At 43.5% G+C, this 21408-nt stretch overlaps 3 protein-coding genes across 5 annotated transcripts; 2 read left to right on the top strand and 1 right to left on the bottom strand.

Moving 5' to 3' along the window:
- The first annotated feature begins 177 nt into the window (after nt 1–177).
- septin7b (septin 7b) lies at nt 178–13331 on the top strand. 3 transcript variants are annotated; one of them, XM_053431745.1, is made up of 15 exons: nt 178–300; nt 1612–1628; nt 1976–2075; nt 3581–3687; nt 4537–4637; nt 4758–4892; nt 7094–7211; nt 7562–7654; nt 7746–7842; nt 7977–8028; nt 8178–8306; nt 9037–9057; nt 10274–10409; nt 11155–11297; nt 12040–13331. In XM_053431745.1, the coding sequence occupies exons 1-15, from the start codon at nt 297–299 to the stop codon at nt 12077–12079; spliced, it is 1293 nt and encodes a 430-aa protein (XP_053287720.1). In that variant the 5' UTR covers nt 178–296; the 3' UTR covers nt 12080–13331. The 3 variants fall into 3 exon arrangements, with proteins under 3 accessions (XP_053287720.1, XP_053287719.1, XP_053287721.1); XM_053431744.1 differs by having other exon boundaries at nt 188–300; nt 1973–2075; XM_053431746.1 differs by lacking the exon at nt 9037–9057 and having other exon boundaries at nt 188–300; nt 1973–2075.
- LOC128448895 (protachykinin) lies at nt 13248–14524 on the bottom strand. The gene is made up of 5 exons (XM_053431747.1): nt 14269–14524; nt 13973–14075; nt 13861–13884; nt 13702–13758; nt 13248–13611 (listed from the first exon to the last, which is right to left on the bottom strand). The coding sequence occupies exons 1-5, from the start codon at nt 14362–14364 to the stop codon at nt 13574–13576; spliced, it is 318 nt and encodes a 105-aa protein (XP_053287722.1). The 5' UTR covers nt 14365–14524; the 3' UTR covers nt 13248–13573.
- An 865-nt stretch (nt 14525–15389) lies between these two features.
- si:dkey-256h2.1 (uncharacterized protein LOC337520 homolog) lies at nt 15390–21369 on the top strand. Its single transcript, XM_053431743.1, has 12 exons — nt 15390–16050; nt 16635–16774; nt 16864–17039; nt 17376–17536; nt 17793–17933; nt 18527–18648; nt 18737–18905; nt 19061–19206; nt 19832–19956; nt 20044–20164; nt 20587–20726; nt 21156–21369. Exons 1-12 carry the CDS (start codon nt 15581–15583, stop codon nt 21279–21281), a joined length of 2037 nt encoding a protein of 678 aa, XP_053287718.1. The 5' UTR covers nt 15390–15580; the 3' UTR covers nt 21282–21369.
- Nucleotides 21370–21408: the final 39 nt, after the last annotated feature.

Here is a 21408-nt window from a genome sequence, read left to right as displayed (position 1 = left end):
ATAGTCTTCATGTTTAAAAAAAATATATATATATAAAAACGTGTGGTTATCGCGAGAAGACGCCGGAATTGTGAAAAGAACTCGAGGCGGCCTCGCGAGATTTGCCGCGTGCCATTCCCGTACGCTTCTACGCCAATTTTCCGCCGTAGCCTCGTTGGGCGTCGCTGACGTTGCGCTCCGCACGTTGCGTAAAGCTTAACCCAGAACCAGCGACGACGAGGAGTAGAAAGAGAAAGGAGGGGGGAATGTCGGCTTGTGGGTGATCGGTACTCGAGGCGGCAGGGAGCGTCAGCGTCATGGGTGAGAGCCGACACACTGTTCCCCGGACCCCGGGCCCGGTTTACCTGCGCCCCGGTACCCGGTGTCGACGGTAGATCCGCTTCTTCTCGGGCTAAGTGGCTCCGCCGCGGCTGGAGCTTGTGCAGTTGTCCGAGCAACCAACGCCCAGTCGTGCGCCTCCACTCCCGATGCCTGCTAGCTAGCTCGCTAGCCGCTAGCCTCGGTGGTGTCATTTCCTGCCTTCGGCTCGCTCGTTCGTTCGATTCTCTTCTTTTGGGTTTTAACGTGTGTTAAGTGATCGAGCTCCGCGTGAACACCGCGTAGAGACACATTCCGCGACGGGTGTAGCCAACCGGGCGTCGTAGGATGGGTTCGAAACCCGCTCGTCGATGCTAACTTGTTTGAATCTAAAAGGGGGAGAGGATTGAGATTTGAGCTTTTTATTACATGTGTCCTGATAACATCTCACAGTCCCACGTTATACAGAATCTTTAGATCCGAATCCTCTTTAAAAACAGTGTATCAACGAGCACTCCATCGTGTGTGTGTGTGTGTGTTCGTGTGTGTGTCAGACAGCTGCCCCAGTGTGGGATCGATAATTTGATTAATCTGTATTAATTGGGACATGTAGGTCAAACCAGGAAGCTTTCACGGTTCAACCTCAGGAGGAAGAGGCTGCCATTTAATCTGGATTGCACTCGATCTAGAACCTCCAAGAGTTTTGACTTTTTAACGTCATTAGCTTCAGGCCTGATGATGATGAGGATGATTTTAAATAACACATCTGCAGCCCATTCCTGCATCTTCCACCACTTCCGTTCGCAGACACGGCCTGACAGGAAACTGACAGCTGCTTTCCAAAAATAAATCTACTCTCTTACTCAAACAGAGAAAGAATGTGATAGATTTTTTTTCACAGATATTGATTCACTGGGCTGCTGCTGAGGGTTGAACTCTTCCTCATCCTGTGGGCCAGGCAGCTCACAGTGTCACACTGAAGACATGTGGGCTGCTGCTGGTTGGCAGGAGATGCTGCAGCCGAGGAGGCAGAAATCCTCCCCTGCAGCGGTGAATGGGGGGGGGGGGGGGGGCCTTACCTTACTGTGCCACTAACTTTAAAAGAGCTGCTTTAACGTCTATCTGTGTTTATAACAGTAGAGAAGATCGTTAATCATTTCGCCTCGGGGGGTCTTTGCATCTTGGGAAGCTGATTCTGGAAATTGATTATTTTTCTTTTGTTGTTTTTCTGCTCTCTCTCTCTCTCTCTCTCTCTCTCCCGTGTGACCCTGGATCGTTCGCTCTCTTCCTGCATCTTGGAACTGCCTCGCAAAGATCTACAGAAAGTAGCTGTGAGTATTTAACTGAATCGGATACTTTGAGTTTTGTTTACACTCTTGTTCAGTGTCCAGCGCTGCATAATCCAATTACAGTCAAGATTCTCCATTATACTAATTGTGTTATGCCTCATTCAAGCTGAAAATATGTCACAATGTATTAATTTATTTAATATAATTGGGGCATCTTCAGTCTGACTAGGTCATTAAATTTGAATCTTCATTGAAAGGGTATATTTCAGTTCTAATACTGTGGGAAAAGGGCGATGAAGACTTCTCTTTTGAGTTTTGCAGCCAAACTTGGTTACACAGTCGATTTACTTATTGTTTTGGATGTTTAATTATTTTCTGTCTTTCAGCAGCAGAAGAACCTGGAGGGATATGTGGGCTTTGCGAGCCTCCCCAACCAAGTGTACAGGAAGTCTGTCAAGAGGGGCTTCGAGTTCACCCTGATGGTCGTGGGTAAGCACACACGCTGCTCAGCTCTCTGGCTGCCTTATTGTTTTAATTGAATCCTTTCATTGTGTTCATTGCGGTGCTGTGGCGTTTTTGAAGTTGTCCGTTGTGGTTTCTTGTTGTGAGAGAGGGAGAGAGATTGTCGGTGTGAAGCCACATTCATACACAAGGAACTTGCCCCCAGTTTTATAGTATTTATTGCTTAGTCAGACACAAGTTTACCAGTTCTCTTATTTGAATTCATCCTGATGTTATGTGCTCGACATTGCCTCACAGAACAAAAACATTTGGGTTGGATTTATCTAGAGCAGCACTCGGCGAATCAAAAATGCAGACATTCTTTTGAAATGCTTGGATGTGGTGGTTGACACGCGGCCAAGATCCTCCCCGGCTGATTGGTCTCTGTTTGGAGGGAAATGTTTCTGTGGGTCAAAACCATTTCCTGTTGGGCGCATCTCCAGTTGCGTTCACACCAGCCAGTTCTCTTGCTTATAGAACTACGTTTCTTTTTACTCATTTGAACTGGCTCTTAACAAAGAACTTGGATTTCGCTTGTTCTTGTCCTCTGAAGTGTTCTTGATAAAACCTGCTGGTCGGTGACCAAGTGCTTCTCTGCAGCCAGTGAATGCTTCAAAGTGTTTTGCTTGCAGAAAACATAAAAGATCACTGAGCATCTAGCGGCAGGAAAAGTAGAGGACGTCCTGTGGGCTTTTTAGTAGATAAATGGTTGCCTTTGTTTTTATGGTGTCAACCTCCTGCATAGACACACACAGACACACAAACACACACAATATTCAGTTTTTCTTGGCTCTGATTAGCTGTGTGGCCACATGTCCCCGCCGTGCAGCGCAGTGCGTCACCAGTGGTGTGAGAAGAGGAAAAGAGGATGAAAGATGGAGGAAGTGAAGGGGAGCGACGGGACTAGTAATACCACCAGTGACGGGCACGTCTGTCCCTGCCTCATGATGCACACGACCCAACAACATGTTGACTGCACACAATGCAGAGCCAATCTTTTCACTGGCCTGTCCTCACCTTTTATTGCTGTATGCCCATTACAGATGGTTAAATGCCATGTTTAAAATGTTCGCCAAATGCTGCAGTGCAAGCTCCACACTTTACCCTTTGACTGTAGCTGGGGTGTAAATGTTGGCTCGTTAAATATTGACCTGGAGCCATCAGCCCCCGGGAAGGCAGTGCCAGTGGTCATTTCCACTAATGATCCTTTTCTTTGGGAACTTTGGAAACAGGGCACACAAAGGCCAATTGTCCGCGTTGTTTCTTTAGCCTTTTAACTGCTACCATAATGGATTAATGTCCTGGTCAAATGTCAGCCTCATCCCCGGCTCTGCACATGCCCTTTTGATTCTCTTAAAAATGTCAGCTTTGATTTATGTAAAGCTGTAATGCAAAGGGAGGGTTTTTGTTAAATACCTCCAGATTTTCATTGTTATTCCAGTAATGCAATGATTTATTTTCCTGATTTGTCCTCTCGTGTTCCTGTGTTTCAGGTGAATCGGGTCTTGGGAAATCCACGTTGATCAACTCTCTGTTCTTAACAGACCTGTATTCAGCAGAGTATCCTGGACCCTCACATCGAATTAAAAAGACTGTACAGGTACATTTTATCTTAAAAGCAAATAAACGTCTTTAAACAGAGATAGTCATGCTGTGCTAAAAAACAATCAAACACACCTGCATTGTTCTCATGGAGCCGGAACAAAAACAAACACACAAGGTTCTGTTTTTAGATACAGAAAGTATGTAGACCAAATGTCAGATATGAAACATGGCCGAGATCCAATTTTGACATGTAGATGTTGAAAATGTGGCTACAGAAATAACGATTACACATTCTACACTGTGTCATAGTACATGTGATCCATGTGACGTACATACCAAAGTAGTGATCTGTTTGTTTTATTAAGTATGTTGCTCCAACGAAGATTAAACGACCTTCGAGTCGATTAAGATGGATGCAGTGACATTGCATTCTTGGCTTGTTTAACATCTACAGCAGCATTAAGAAGCATAATATATTATGATTAATGCAGTGACTCCTCAGTTTTTCCCCCATGGCTTCAATACGTCAGACTCACTGTCGGCTCCTGTTACAAATGTATTTAATCTTCATCCTTTTTGAGCAGGCTGGGTTGTTTTGAATCTGGAGAGCCTCAGGTCCTGTACTTTATCTGTCTGGCTCCTGACTAACAGCATTGCTATCTCCAGATGCTTGTGTGCTTTTCTGGTTTCCCAGCATAGTTCGCTAATGGCACAGTGTGGGACGGCGTGTTGCTACATGCTGCTAGCTTCAAGGGTTTTCTATGTGAAATATATGATACCGTCAGCTGACAGCCATATGATCTATACCCCACCTTTCCTAACTGGGTTTTTATTTTTAATTAAATGGTTTTCTCTCAAAGACAGAAGTAAACACAAGGTACTCTTCTTCTTCATCCTGTGTCAGGTGGAGCAGTCCAAAGTTTTAGTAAAGGAAGGCGGCGTCCAGCTGCTGCTCACAATAGTTGACACCCCAGGGTTCGGAGATGCTGTCGACAACAGCAACTGGTAAGAATCTCACCAGCCTGCAGCCTGGATCATATTCCTTCATTTGCAATCACCAAAATGTCCTTCTGGGTCTTTGTGGAGATTTGTTTCTTACTGGAAGCTGTCATTTGTACTATGTAGCTGGCAGCCAATCATTGATCACATAGACAGCAAGTTCGAAGACTACCTGAACTCAGAATCACGGGTGAATAGAAGACAGATGCCCGACAGCCGAATCCACTGCTGCCTGTATTTTATCGCCCCCTCGGGACACGGGTGAGTCTGGACAACTTCACAAGACAATCATTTTAGCGGATGTTTTAATCCAAGGTACAATGTTGTATGTAAGCACAATTCTAGTGTTAGTCAAACTCTTAAATGTCACTGGCTTGATCAATGCAGAGGAAGTCGATGGTAAGAATGTCTAGAGAGGACTGAAGAAAGGAAAAGGTTGGAAGGGAAAGGGTGAACAGTGGGAGGAAATGAGTAAAAATAGTCGGGTGACCCAGAAGGGAAATAAGAGGTCAGCCGTGCCCCAGAGGTCAGAGACTGACTTCCAGCTAAGTTTGCTGGTTCAGATCCCTGCGCTGTCTGAAAAGTCAAGGAAAGGTTAGTCACTAAAGCACTTCCTTCCTTTTTTGATTTGATCTTATTAGGATCCCCATTCCCCCACTCCTCCTGGGGTCCACACACGAAACATGACATGCTTCCTTCCTTAAACTCTCCAGCGAGGTGCTCAAACCTCAGCTGCTTCTGGAACAGCTCAGTGGTCAAAGGCATGAGGTAGATGTGGACAGTATGAACGGTATAGAACGTACACAGGAGTCAATTTGCCATTTGATGTGGATTTTGACTGCACCATGCTGACCAGTGGAGCCCTCGGGGATCAATGATGTAGCTACACCAGTAGGAGGCAGACAAAGTTACTGGTAAAAGGCCTAACAGATCATGCTGATTGCCAAATGACTGTGTGGAATTTGAATGTGGATGTTTATTATTCCGAAGGCATCGGATATTGCGATAAACAATTCAGTCAAAGAGCAAAAAGAGTGGGAGCAGTGAAATAGAAAACTGAGGCTTGAAGTAGTTGCTTCCTGCCATGAATGAAGCTTTAACTCCTTATTCAGTGTGTGAAATTTTGTTAATGTGGAAATCTGCTCCGAGTCACAACTCGTGACCTTAAAAGGTCTAAAACCCGGCTGTTTGCCGCTGCAGGGCAGGAACATGTGTTTATGTCTCTGTCGTGTCGGGCTGCCCCATTTGTGTATACGCAGAAATGCAGCATGTGCTCACATGCCCCGAAAACGGTTGACCGTGAACTGAAATGAAGAAGCCTCTTGTTTTTTTCTTCATCTTATGTCTGTCCGTCTTCTGTGAGACGTTGTGTATGTACAAGCTTGTCCTCTGTACGCACACAAGCAGAGCTTCAGCCTTGAGGATGTGCAGCTTATGTTCCCACAAAGACACAGAGCATTCCCTCATAACACCAGCTGACTCTCTCACTGCAGCACAATGACCTCCGCTGCTCAGACACACTCTGAATATTTAACTCTTGACTGTTTTTTTTGGAGGACAGTGACTAATAAAACTATCGCCCACGCTCGTCCCTGCTAGGTCATAAAATGTGGCCTCCTGCAATTTGCCTCTTTACGCTTTAACTAGAACAGAAGCAGTTACAGAAAGAGGAACTAAAGTAATATCAATTTAAAATGAATCAATAGCTTTATCACTTTGAGTGATTTTTCAAGCAGGAGCGTTAAACATTACCTCCCACCAGTCTAACATTTACGAGGATTTCCTTATCTCTCTGACTTGAATATCACTTTCCATATTGTGATGTGTGGATTTCACAGTCCAAATAACTGTAGTCGTGTCCGCCTGTCGCTTTCTTGTGATAGATTTCAGTGGTTCAAAGGTTAAGCTCACGGTGACCTCATTATTATTGTAAAGCGATATGTCGGGAACACCTGGAGGAACTGACCCTGCACTGGTTGATGGGGGAAGTAATTCTAGTGTCTGTTTTCTCTGTGATGAGATTTCACATTCCTCATGGTTTCAAATCTATTTTCATTTTGGCCCAATCTTATGTTTCCTCTGTTGTTGCCATGTTTGTTTGGGACAGTCTGGTTTGATAAATTCCGAATAAAGAGATGGATCAGGGACATGTTCAGCTGTGACTGATGAATCGCACAGAGGTTAACGTTGTGGTTCCTCTTTGTGGCGACGTCAACAGCACATTCTTCTGTTGAGTTAGTGTCTGGTCAGGCCTTGTTTTAGAGTAATTTATACAAAATGTATTAGTTTTGTAGTTGACTTAGATTTTGAGGCACAATTCAACCAGCAAGAGCTGCAACAGTGATAGAGTTTAACCCCAAAAGCTCAAAATACTTTCTATCCTTTGTTTCTATGTCTACATTTACAATATATGCACCAAGAATTTAATATACAATAACTCTGTGACTAATATCTCTCTGCAGACTGAAGCCACTCGACATTGAGTTCATGAAGCGGTTGCATGAGAAAGTCAATGTTATCCCACTGATCGCTAAAGCAGACACCCTCACCCCGGAGGAATGCCAACAGTTCAAAAAGCAGGTCAGTGGTTTCCACAGCTGCACATTGCTGCAGAAAACAAGAACCGCCACAGAGGATTTAACTTTTCTACATGGGTGTGATGACAGTTCTGTGCATCTTGAAGAAAAGTCCTCTGTGATGTGGGCTGCGACTTGATGACCTACATTCTTTGAATTGTGGAAAAAGATGTACTGAAAAGAAAACAGACATAAAATTCAAAAAGGCTGTAGAACATCTTTCAGCTAGATATTAAGTGGTTGCTTTTGAGTTGATGTGGTTAATGTTAAGAAGAGACAAACCCATTAATGCATCTTTAAAAGCGGGAAAAAAATCAATGATGCTCAGCTCACACATCTTCTCTTCTGAACTAGATCATGCGGGAAATCCTAGAGCACAAAATTAAGATCTACGAGTTCCCCGAGACAGACGACGAGGAGGAGAACAGACTGGTGAAGAAGATCAAGGTTTGTCTCCTCCAGTATCCACACATCAAATTATCTAAATGTACCAGTTTGTTAAATCCCCAAACTCACACACTTTGTGTTCTACTTCTAGGACAAGTTGCCGCTGGCTGTAGTAGGAAGCAACACCATCATCGAGGTGAACAGCAAGAGGGTCCGAGGGAGACAGTACCCCTGGGGGGTTGCAGAAGGTATGAGTGTTTTCTTAATGTAATAATACCACATTCAAAATACCTGATTAAATGCTTTCTTGGTATCTGAGGTACAAACAGGGTTCCTTGTTTTTAATTGATAATTGACTCACTTGTTTTATTTCCCCCTCTAGTTGAAAACGGTGACCACTGCGACTTCACCATCCTCAGGGATATGCTCATCAGGTACTGAAACATACACAGAGACGCAGCCAGAATCATTCACACTTAACACTGTCATCCACCAGGTGGTGATGGACCAAGCTGAGTTTTCAGTTTAAACGTTTCTCACAGAGGATTTTAAATATTTAGAATTCTTTCCCTGCCGTTGCCAGGACACACATGCAGGACCTGAAGGACGTGACAAACAACGTCCACTATGAAAACTACCGCAGCAGGAAGCTGGCGGCCGTCACCTACAACGGAGTGGACAACAACAGGGCTAAAGGACAACTGTGCACCAAGTAAGTCCTGCACGGAACACATTAGAGACAGCGAGGCAGGAGAGAGACGCTCAGAAGTAAAGAAGTTATTGACAGACCTGCATTATTGTATACAATAGAACAGGGTCCTTATGTAGGAGACTTAATTCATATGTAGAAGTTGCAAGATCTGTTAAGAAAATATGTCAAACAACTTGTGTAGTTCCATTTCGTAACGCAATGTTGGTGTCGTAAATTCTACGGGTTTGAAGTCGACCGTGTTTTTGGCCAGTTGCATCCGTTGCTCTGAGGTAAATATAATTGTGAAAGCAACATGGCCGTCATTTCATTCTTCAACCATTTGTCCTTTGTCTGTGATGTTTGACAAACTGTCTGTGGTTTTAGTTCACTCATCACTTAACTGCTCTACTTTGCCTAAAACCATGCCACCGCTGAATCGAGGCCTCACGCTGCTGATGCTAACTCACAGCTGAACAATAAAAACAAAGTCTGCTAATATATTTTTTCACACCCGGCTCATAAAGCCCACATTGTTATTTTTCCACACTTTCAGTTTTTTTTCTCAGTTTTTTCCACTTGCAATGAAAAAGCAGTTTGAGTCACAGACACACGACTAATAGACGGCAGTTTTATTTTAGTGCATGACCTCATCATTGCATGCCGTGTGTGTCTGTGTGTCTGTGTCTGTGTGTGTGTGTGTGTGTGTGTGTGTTTTTGTATGTGTGTGTTTGGTTGTATGTGTTTTTTTTAGAGTTGACACAGTTGACGGAATGTAAGTGGTCATTTTTTCACTTTTTTTGCCCGCCCCTTGTTGAAGATCTTCATTTCTCTGTCGTCTTCTTCTTCTCTCCTCCCTCGTTCACTGCATCACGGTGTTTTCTCTCTTCCCTGTTGACTCAGTTCAGCAGCTTCGCCCCTCGACGTCCCTCTGTCACTAGATGGTTTCAGAAACAGTGAGGGGGGGCTGGACTTTGAACTGCCACATCTATAAATGTTATAAATCTAGTTTGACGGTTATGCTTCCATAATTCATTCCACTGTTGTACGTCTTGCTGCTTCCACCTGCTGCTGTTTGGACTAATAACAGAGACCTGGACATGAGGTGTTTACGGCGGTTACCTGTGTTTGTGACATGCAGGACAACAATGTTGTAATTACATAAAACCTGCAGTGTTTCCACATAAGACAAAAGTTGCATGCTGCTGCTGCTTCAGATCACGATCAGATGAATGATAGTTTTGAAACATTGCTCTTGTTGTCACTGCTCTTAATAATCACAGGTAACCGCTACACACTTTTCATGACGGGTCTCTGGACACTGCAACAAACTGTCCTGTTGAGCTTCACTAACATTTAACCCATCCCCCACACTAACAACCAGTGTACCCAGGTCCCCTCCATTAGCCCCCTGGTGCCTCCACTGGTTTCCAGATATGGTTTGGTTTCCTGCTCCTTTCACAGCCTTGTCGGATCCTAAAACCTTCTCCTCTCTTTTCCCTCCTGTGCTCCAACAGTTTGTTTTCCTTTGGGGATTGTGGGGGTAAAGTTGTTGTCTGAGAACTGTTAGATATTTTTAAAAAGCTTCTACTGCACAGATTTTAAAGGTAGTTCCTTGTTTTTGCTGGCCGCTGTGTAGAAAGGAAAGAAAAGAAGTAAATCAGATTTAGAAATTTAATTCAAAGGCCTTAAAACGTCTAAATTTAATGAGACTGATTTACTTCCATAGGAAAAGGTTGTAGCAGTTTAGTCAACCAGTCCAAATGAGTTGGGACCCAGTTGGCACATTGTCAGGTGTATGAGCCCTGCTGCTGTGTTCCACTGTTAGAAGCCAGAGCAGCTTTTCTCCTGCTTGTTTATAAAACATAATATGGCAATGAATCCTAAGACATCGTTATCAAACCCTCGGGAACAAAGAAATGTAGCTGAGGCTTTTATATTTCACAGTTTATCAGTAAACGTGTGTTTGTTCTCCCGTCTTCCCCGTGCAGGAGTCCTCTCGCCCAGATGGAGGAAGAGAGGCGAGAGCACGTTTCTAAGATGAAGAAGATGGAGATGGAGATGGAGCAAGTGTTCGAGATGAAAGTCAAAGAAAAAGTGCAGAAGCTGAAAGACTCCGAAGCAGAGGTGAAGTTCCTCCTCTATCTGAACATCTTCCTCCGTCATGTGCTCGCGTGTTTCAGTGGTTGATTGTGTAAATGGATGTTCTTCTTGTTAGTTCCTCCTCAAAGCAGATCTCAGATAAGGGCTGTTTGCATGTAAACGTTCATACAGACTCAAACATGTCTGTAGAAATATGTGTTGTTCACATGGAGCAGTTCATGTTCAGCAGGAACATGAATATAAACTTGTTGACACCACACAGGCTTTTACACAAACTGAATATTATCTCTTCGTGCTGTCTGCTGCCGATATGAGAGATTCCTCTTTAAGGATCCATGAAGAGTTTGTGAAAGCAAATCTGATAATATTGTAGATGATGAATAATGTATAAATGACTTGTTTTATGTGCATAGAAAAATATATTCGACATGGTAATGTGACACAGAGTTAAAAGAAAGTCTCAACATCACTCATTCTTGCCTGAATTTCAAAGGAAGTTATTATGTTGTTTTAAGATTGCAGAAGTATTTTCTCATTTCTTTTTCTGTTGAAACTGTTTATAATTTCCCTCCCAGGAGCAGTTAACTGACATTCATCACTTTAATCGGTCCATAATCTTGGAAATATTATTGTTACCTGTGCAAAAAAGCCTGTTTCTCTGTGTGCAGGATACATTTTGAGGGTACAAGCTGTGTACTTTACATTTTGCAGTCTGCAAACTGTGTTTTCTTTTTTAACTGATTCCCCCGACCTGCCTGTGTCTCTGCAGCTTCAGAGACGCCATGAACAGATGAAGAGGAACCTGGAGGCGCAGCACAAAGAGCTGGAGGAGAAGAGACGTGTGTTCGAGGAGGAGAGAGCGAACTGGGAGGCCCATCAGCGCCAGGAGCAGCAGAAACTCGAGGCCTCCAGGTACAAGTCACTGTCACTGTCACACGTTCCATGGTCAGGTGTCTGCATGCACTCCTGTCTCACGCACAAATCAACACAATGTGAATTTGCAGGGTTTGTTCAGATCAAAAGCTCAAGGCAACAAAACTAAAGACGATTCATTAAAGGAAATGCAGTGAATTATCATTATTCACCAATTAACTTGCATGTTTGCAACATGCAAACTTCAGATAACAGTTTCCCTTCAAGGTACTTGGCCTCAGTTCTTCTGTGGATTTAGTCTCTGTGTTTGCTGTCTCCTCATGTGAGGCCAGATCCTCGTGGAGATCAGGGCTCTGCAGGGTTCTCACCTTCTGTTGCTAGACTCCTTGTTCTCTTTGACTCCAGCTTGTGTTCGGGCTTGTGTTGTCCTGGAAATTTGGGCTGATCAGATCCCTCCCTGAAGTTATTATGGGATGGATAAGAAATCTAAAGATCCTAAAACCATTCTGAGCTTCAAACCATTAGTGTTCAGGATTCTGTTAGAGTGGCAGGTCAAAAACAAAACCAGGCCTGATACACAAGATAAAATCAAAGCAGTCTCTGCTATAAATGACCTTTACTTTGATATACAGGATATAACTGCATCATTAAGAACTGTGTGGGTGTTTATCTATCATCCATATCAGACACGACCTATAAAGTGATGTATTTGTCACTTATAGATCTAACAGAGCTGAAATGTTAATTAACATCTTACTGGTTATATCTCCTCCTCTCTCAGGACTCTGGAGAAGAACAAAAAGAAAGGCAAGATCTTTTAAAGTCGGCAGGACCACCCCAACTCGAGTTGTTTTGTTTGCCAACGTTGCCGGTCAGGTCACCAGTGTGTGGTGCTGACATTACCCTCATCCTCTTCCTCCTCATCCTCCTCTTCATCCTCTTCCTTTCCGCTCTGTCTGCCAGCACAGCTGTGCTCCTGCTCCCACCCACTAGAGGGGGTCACTGGGAGTATATGTGGGGGGGTGGGCGGTGGAGACGGGTCTACATGTACAGTCAGAATCGCCATCACAGAAGCCCCTCCCCCCTCACTGCCTCGGGACTCATCATCATCATCAAAGAATGTGTTTACCTTAACAGCCAATTAAAATAACCCCACGTTAGAAAGGCCAAACCCGCATTATTTTAATTATTATTATTATTGATGTTATTATTATTGTTGTTGTTATAACTGAATACTGTCCCCGCGCCCCCCCACCTGCTGCTCTTCTTACCCCCCCATCCCCAAGGTTGCTTTGAAACGACTGACGTGTAGTTTTAATGGAGGTGAGATGGAGAAGAGACCTGAGTTACGTCTGACTGTTGTACAATCAAGTTCTGGTGAATTCTATTTGTTTACAGGAAAAAGTGACAGTAACATTCAGTGAATATTAACCTGATCGTCGTATTAAACCAAGAGGACAAGGCATTAATTAATCCTTCTTTTTCTTTTTGAGTGTTCCTGGTGAGCCGTCGCTCCTGTTAGGGCGACACAACCCAGCCAATCATGAAATAGTGTCAACTGAAATTCATGAATTTTGAGAAAAACGAGGACAAAATGCACCTTGGGCCTTTTTTTTTTATAGATTTTCTTTTTTTTAAATGGCTAAAGCTTCTTCTCTTCTTTTTATTTTTTTGACATGTAACGCTTCCTTTATCCTGTGTTTCGCTGTCTCCACTAGCCTTGGAACCACCATTTATAATGTCATAAGTGTTATACTTCACTTTAGTTTATTTTTATATATATACCGAGCCAGCTGAAGTCATAACTTCTTTTGTATGTTTAGAAAAAAAAGAATCTCAGAGACTTTTAACAGCAGCGTCCGGCGCTCTGGATGAAAACAGTAACACACAAATTCATACACACTTTTACAAATAACATCCTGGACAACATTTCAGTCACTCTGCGGAAAATGAAAAGTGGGAAATGAAGAGTCGACACCGCGATTTGCTTTGGCTATGTACTCCATCTCTGTATTTTTAATTTTATTTTTCATTTGTATTGTACAAAGTCACTTAATAAACCTGTGATGATAACGAGGTGTGAGACGATCTTATTATAAAATGATTTATACATCATAATAATTATGCACCATCAAAGTATCACTTTTGTTTAACTTCCAGTGTTTACCACAGTATTCTGCCACTAGATGTCGCTGGTGTCCCCCAGCGTCAAACTATTCAAAAAGACATTTTCATGAAACCACGACAAACTGAAAACACAAACTTCTTCTTGTTGATCTGAGATGAATCGAAGTAGAGACTCGGATGTTTGCTCCTCAGTAATCCTCGCTCCTCTGTGCAGCTCCCATGAAGCCTGCAGGGGTGAGGTCAGCTGTTACCAGGCAGATTTCCACTGACATGACACTTGTTTTGTTTTTCTTGTGGCAGTTGAATAAAATCATACCGTCATCCTCAAAGCTCCGTTTCCCCATCAGACCCACGAAGGTTTGAAATTTGTGTGCTGGGGATGAAAAACAAGCAACTTCTGTCAAAGCTGCTAAAGTGCAACACTCACTGAAAAATCTAAAATAAAGCAAAAATGATTTATTAATTGGCTACTTACGTTTACCTGCTGGCTGCATTTTCCCTGTTTATATAATGAAAAATAAATCAGTGATCTGTCTCGTTAGGCCGGAATACAGTTTATTTATTTAAATGGAATTAAATATTCCTACCAGAGTATTTCTTCCCCATGATTCCCAGATACTGACGTGGTCCTGGTTTTCTGATCAGTCTCACGAACACATCTTCAATGACTTCAGAGTTCGGCCATTTGTTCTTCAAGGAGACAACGGAGGAAAAACAGACTGAATAATACGAGTATTTCATATTCAAGTCAAAAAGGTAAATAAATCATCTGTGCAAGAGGCTTTTGAACAGAAAAGACAATGGTTATAGTTTATTGTGTCTTCACCAAACATCCTGAAATCGGTTGTGAATTCTAATAAATGTGAGGATGTGGGAGTCTCACCTCTTCTCTGGCTCCTCTCCAGTTGTCCACATCTTGACAGAAAACATTTGTCAGCAGCAGAAGAACAATCACAACAAGTTTCATTATCTCCATCATCACAAACCGTGCGTAAAATGACTCTGCATGGAAATACCAAACGCCTTCTCGTTCCCTTAAGCCCGAGTAAGATAAAATACATGTGCAGGTAGTTTCCACGTCTCTGTTCGGTTCTTTCTTTAACGTCGAGAGAGAGAGAGAGAGAGAGAAGAAGATGAAGATGAAGAACAGCGCGTCTTCTCTGACGATGCCTCAGTTCGCCACAAGGACCCTTCAACGCTCAGGTTGCGCTTTTACGCACAACTGGAGTGGATGAAGTGGATCGATGCTCGTCTTGGGCGATTATCCAGTAACTCACAGGACTTCAATTATGTTATAATTAGTTTAAGTTCCATGGGTCCAGTTTCTGTAGCACCAGGGTGGACGATGTGAGGTTCTACCAGCTCTCTGCCAAGTGTTAATATTGTTTTGTTTGTCAACCTGAGAACAAAACCGAAGCTCTGGCCCTTTAGACGAATAGGAAAAGAATTTTCCAAAGAGGATAAACTTAAAACATCTGTATAGAATCCAGATGTGGAGCTGGAAGTATCCAGAATCAGATCCCTCAGTAAAAATACTTTATTACAAGTAAAGCTCCTGCTTCAAATCACCAGCTTCAAACATTGCACTTATGAAGCCATTCGTTTTATTTTATTGATGCACTTTCTTAATTCTTTGAGGTTGTTGTTATATCACTTTATTTAGCAATTCATTTAATTTTATTTAAATTATTTTACTTCTCCGAATGTTTTTGTTTTTATTGATCAGCAGTTGGTCAACTCTGGTGGTTTAAGATGTGCTTCATAAATCAACTTCTATTATTAGTATTATCATTATTATTATTATTATTATTATTATTATTATTAGTAGTAGTATTAGTATAAGTAGTCGTGGTGGTAGTAGTAGTAGGGGTAGTAGTAGTAGTAGTATACTATTATAGTAAGTTAACACCAACTTTAGTGGCCGCTAATAACATAATCTGCCCACCGACGAAAAATCCCTTTCTTGCTTTAAACCGCTTAGTGGGGGGGTTTGCTATCTGTCCCACCGCAGCCGCCGTACTCAGCAGCAGGTCCTGCCCCCGCCTCAGATGAGGAAGAGGAGGATTAAGGAAGTTGTTTAAGACGCTGCTGAAACATTTGAGATGAAGATGTTTTAAAGATAATCAAACTGTAAAACAAATGCAGGGAGTTCTGTGGTCGTGGTGAGTTCACGGCCCCGCGCTGTGCACAGGATCATGTCCGCGGTGCGTTTAGGCTCCGCTCTGCTGAGCCTCCTCCTTGTTGTGACAGCTCATGTGACCGGGGATCATGCGGCGACACCGAGGCAGAAGATCAGCCTGGCCGAGGCCGAGCACCAGCTCCCGGACCCCAGGGACAACACGGGGTCGCTCGGGTGCAGAAACCCCTCCGGCCCGCAGGTCTCCGCCGGGCCCGAGCCGGGGGACCTCGCCGACGCGTTCAGGGTCCCGACTCTGGCCGGAGAGTTCTCCTACCAGCCCGGAGCGGCGCTGGGGAGCCTGGTGATCCACGCCTTCACCAACCGGTCCGGGTTCCTGGAGAGTCTGTGGAGCTCCGAGTCCTCCCTGCTCAGCCTGGTGAGGGAGCTGCCGGCCCGGGCTCAGGTCCTGTTCCTGTCCCTGGACGAGTCCTCCGTGTCCGATGCTCTGTGGATGAGGGACCAGCTGCAGCGGGCCGCCGGCGACAGGTGACCCGGGGGAGGAGAGCCGAGCTGGGGGGAAAACGAGCTGCTGATTCTCGTCCCTGTATACCTCATGGAGTATTTAAGATTATATTATAAAGTATAATCCAACACTACAGTATAAAAATACTCTATTAAGTTACAGCTGATTCCAAAATGATCAGATGTAACATTAGAAAAGTACAAAATCATGATCAATATCTAACTATATATATAATACATTTATATAATCTACACACACATTAACACACATGTGTATATATATGTATTTATATGTGTATATACAGTTTATGTGTGTATAGTTACAGGAGCATATGTTTTTTATATAGGACTGGGGATCTTGTGAAGCAAATCTAGATAATTTAATTTCAGTTGACATTTATTATTATCAGGATAAATAGTAATTTATTTCCTTCAGCTTTATTGACGTGGAAGAATTTAAGATAATATTCTAAAGTATATTGTATTTCTAGATTACAAAAAGTACCCCAAAGGTTTTAAACTCATTGCTGTGCAGCATCTTCTTCTGAGTGTCGATATGAAACATGATCAGAATCCTCTCCTCATGTGTCTCCTGCTGGTGTCCGCAGTCACAAGGAGGTTCTGTCCAGACTTCACTTCTCTCCGGTGCCGGTCTTCGCTCTGGGGAACTGGATCCCTAAGGTGCTGTACTACTGGGGCTGCACGGGAGGCAACTGTGGCCTCTCCCAGGCCGTGTTCACCTCCGAGGGTAAGAACGCCCACTGAAGCTTCCTGTTCTCTGACTTGTTGAGCAGAGACAAAGACGGTCGGGCAGATATCTGTACTTTGATCTCACAGGGTGGCACATGCCAATAATCATCAAGCGACTGGATGCCAGGTACGACTGGCTCTCGGCCCGCTGGGTTCAGGGGTCGTATCTGCTGACGGAGGCAGGAGACGGATGTGATCCCTCCTCGTCTGTGGCCGGTGCTGTGGCCTGGGTGTCTGAGGGCAACTGCTCCTTCTTCACTAAGGTCTCTGAGCTGTTTCTGATTCTTGTACTTACAAGGCTCAGCTAAATAAATTCCAGCAACCACTGTTTACTAAAGTTAGTTTTTTTTGTGCTAATTTATAAAAAAATTATACATTAATATATCATTTTATACAATAATAGAGTAACAAATAATCTTTTTTTATTAGTGATTAATCTACAATTGTCTAAATGAACTGTCTTTCAATAAAATGTTGAAATATGAACTTAGCATTTAAGAAGCTGAAACCAACAAACATATCGACTCTTATGTTTTAAATCACTTTGACTGCACATGAATTCTTCACCATCAGACCTTCGTGGCTCTTTCTCTCTCCAGGTTCAGTCCATGGCCAAATCCAACGCCTCCGGAGTGCTGGTCTACGCCCTCCCTGGAAACCCGATCCAGGACATGAACTGTGTTGAGGATGAATGTAATTCTTCTCTGAGCATCCCAGCTGCCATGGTGCACCTGGAGCCGTCGGTGGCTCAGGCGCACCGGTGAGAGCGGCTCACTGTCGGGATTAAACCCCCCAGATGTTGATGCTTAACGTCCCTCTACGTAGATTAACTGTTCCTTTCTAAAAGGTTAAAGTGGAGATTCTCTCAAGTCTGAGTGAAAACTAGCATCTCTGCACGTTTAAAGTCTCTTGAGACAGTTTGTCTGTTTATTTTTTAATGATTTTAACTCAATTATATTTTTCCAAGTTAGATTGCGTGTTTGTTTGGTAGTAATGACTCTTAATTTGTCTTGTAGGTTTGGACAGAAGGTCAGTGTGTCCTTCCAGAAGACCCCATCTCCAAACTTCTTCATCGGTATTGACCAACAGGGGGCGCTGGCGGAGATGGGCTGGTTTCTTTACCCCACGTTCAGCTTCATCAACTGGCAGGCGCAGTGGTGAGAAACACGAAGTCACACATCGATGTATATTAAATTCCTTTTTATCTAACATAGAGGAAAATCACTTACATTTAAATGGAATTAACTTTAGACGAGTAAATGCTATTTCTTTATTCAGAAAATATATATTCTTTATTAAAAATAGAATAGTGAATTTCAAAAAGAAATATTTTGTTGTGCAGTGTTGTAGCTTGTATCATTTGGGTCATGGTGGGTTGTGAAGGACCAAATGAGGAAGACATGATATTCTGGGTTAACTGTGATTTCCTCAAATTGAAATATAGGAACTTCAGATGCTGGAGGGTTATTTCCTGAAGGGAAAGTCCAGGACCATCAAGATAGGGAACTAGAACGTGTTTACAAAGATCAACATAAAGTTAGAAACTAGACAAAGACTTGTTAGATATCATTTCTTGAAAAAGGTTTAGTTTCCAAATCTTAGAATGTATTTTTAGCAGTTTTTAATTTTAAACACTGACACAAACTGTAACAATAATCCTTAGAAGCTTTAATATGAATTGAACGATGCACAGAACCATCATACAAATTAGTTTTTAAATGTATGTGAAATGTATTTGTTCCCTCCACAGGTTTGACTTCTCTTCAGATCTTCAGGACAAACTTAAAACTCCGGCCGAAGTTGTTTCTGTCTTCGACAAAGTCCAGATGCAGGGAGACAAAGGAGCGGTGGCTTCAGTCGAGCTGCCGCCAGGTGACGTCAGCAGCAGCAGAGTGTGTGTGTGTGTCTGTGTGTGTGTGTGTGTCTGATATGTGGTTTTGAACGTTGTGTTTGGCTGCAGGCTCGTTGGACTTTGACAAACTGGAGCTGGACGCGTCCCTGTCGTGTCCCGGCAGCAGGGACTCGTCCTGCGCTCACTGGGATCACACGGTGCAGCTGTTCGTCTGCTGCGATCACCTCAGTCCGTACTGCAACATGGAGCTGAGCCGGTGGATCACCGCCTTCCGCAGGTTCGATGCCCACATAGATGTAACACTGAGCTATTCTGTTTTAAGCCTGTGTTGGGTCAAGCTTGACTCCACTCAGCCCTTATTCCACCCAGTATATGAAATGACTGGATCCTGTTATTTAATCTGATATGTGTATGATTGTGTTGTTTTGACAGAGGAATCGGTCGCTGGCTCACAGATGTGTCTCCGCTCATCCCCCTGCTGGACAGCCACACATGCACCTTCACCATGAAGACGGTGCCGTGGGCGATGCCTTGGATCGTTTCCCTCAACCTGAGATTCAGCGTCAGCAATAACACAGGTTCGAATCCCGAGAGCGATTCACGATGTTTCTGGGTGAACAGGTTGTTTGGTTCATTTATAACGAGTCGCTGAGGAAGCATCTCAGGTCCTTAGCCGTCAAAGCTGAAACTGTGCATCTCAGTTTAGCTTGTTACACACTGGACACCGGAAAGTGGATCTGATGGTTGTTCTGTCGACACTCAGAGGAAACTTCCTGCTGTGATCTGAACTCTTCCTCTGTGAGGCTGAAATAAAAACACCTCAGAACATTTTCTGCCCATTTTTCTGTCCCTGGGGGATTTTTCTTTAAAAGCAGGAAACAGGAACTTCTCTGCAGGAAGGAACAGACAGTGAATAGTTACTGGAACTCGTCTGGAACAAGGACACTCGGAAACAAATACATAAAAAAACAAGCAAACATGGCTTAAAATTATTACATTTGTGTGAGTTTGATACTTAAACTAGACTTTTAAAGTAAAAATGTAAAAAATAATTATTTGTGTTTGTATAAAAAGGTATTAATTCCGTATAGGCCTTTAACTAATGATTCTTTTCATTATTGATTGAAAGGTTGATTATTCCCACGACAAATCAATCAATCTAATGGTTGTCAAATATCATATCTTGTCTCTTTGGTGACACAGGAAACCACACGGAGAAGCTCCGCCCCTTCCGAGTGATGTCACTGTACGGCGGCGGGACCTTTGACAAAAACTACAACAAGCGATTCCAGCCAATCAAATTCCCCGTCCCCCCCTCAGCCATGAAGGTAACAGACCCATCAGTGACTGTTGAGCCCCCGCCCCCCCCCCCCTCTGTGGAGCGTCTCAGCAGCCGTGTGTCCCTCTCTTCGCAGGTGGAGCTCTTCGCCGTCATCACGGGTCACGGCAGCGACGAGAACGGCTGCGGGGAATTCTGTGTCACCTCCCACCACTTCCTAATAAACGCCTTGTTCAACAACACGCGCATATTTGACTCTGCAGGCGAGTGACAGGTTCTTAATCTCAGCTGATGTTCCATCTCATCACGTGATCAGTTTCTCTACCTGTCATTTATCTCTTGTTTACTTTTTAAATTCATCTTTTAATCTCTTGAAGTTCGAAAATAGAGATAATTTTCTATCAGAAGTTCTGTGACTGCCTGAGTTGATGTCTTTACATTCAGTGTTTTCCAGCCAATTCTCTAAAATCAAAGATTTTCCATTTACAAACCTGTAAAGCAGACATTTTCAGGAAATACTAATCTTTGAGAAGCTGGATCCTGCAAACATTTGATTGATACTTAACCTTAAAGTTCAAATTGAGCTTTTATCATTTGACCTTTTCACTGAATTGCGGGTTAAATGTTCATTTCTCTGCACCGACTGTCACTGTTGGACATCTTTTTGTTATTTCTTTACCACCAGGCTCACCTCTGGGCTGTGCCATGCGGGTGACAGAGGGGGCGGTGCCAAACGAACACGGGACGTGGCTGTACGGCCGAGGAGGCTGGTGTGACGGGCTCCAGGTCAGCCCCTGGAGGGTGGACATCACCGAACAGGTCCGTCCCCACAGCACAAGTCCCACTATCCACATGTTGGAAGTCAGACTGAAGTGAGAGTGAAGGAAGACCATTAGATTTAAGGAGCACTTCATCATTCTGACTAGAGAGACTCTTGATGTAATCAGGACGTGTTTCTCTTGTGTGCAGCTTGTTTCTCTTGTGTGCAGCTTAGATCTGGAGACTATAGATGTGAATCGGTGTTTGTGTCTTGAAATATCTAGAAAAGTTGGTCTAGACATTCTCCTGGAGTTTGTCTTTCATATATGAAGATGCAGCAGGAGATGGTCCAGGTTGGACATTTGCAGCTCCTCAGGAAAGTGTCCAGACTTCAGTGCATGTTTTTTACGCAGCTTTAAATAACTATTGGGTGGTTTTCTTTACACTGCAGTAAACCCTGTGTCTGTGTCTGTCTCTGTCCTCTCTCAGTTGGACTTGAGCGGATCTGAATCCAACACAGTCGTCTACTTCGGGCTGTTCGAGGGGCGGGATCCCAATCCATCTCAGAATCCCGGATACATCATCATGTCGTCTTTTCTCGTCTTCTACAAATGACTCCCCGCTTCTGTGTTGTTGTTTTGTCAAAACCAATGTGATACTGATTTCAAGTCCATGATTAAATTTCTATTTTTCTACTGCTTCAGTGAGCGTTTCTATTCCACTTGCTCCTGCTTCATGAACG

This window comes from Pleuronectes platessa, chromosome 10 (assembly GCF_947347685.1).
Source record: "Pleuronectes platessa chromosome 10, fPlePla1.1, whole genome shotgun sequence".
Lineage (NCBI taxonomy): Eukaryota > Metazoa > Chordata > Actinopteri > Pleuronectiformes > Pleuronectidae > Pleuronectes > Pleuronectes platessa.
The sequence above is the reverse complement of the archived record's forward strand: the minus strand, read 5'-3'. Positions and strand labels throughout refer to the sequence as shown.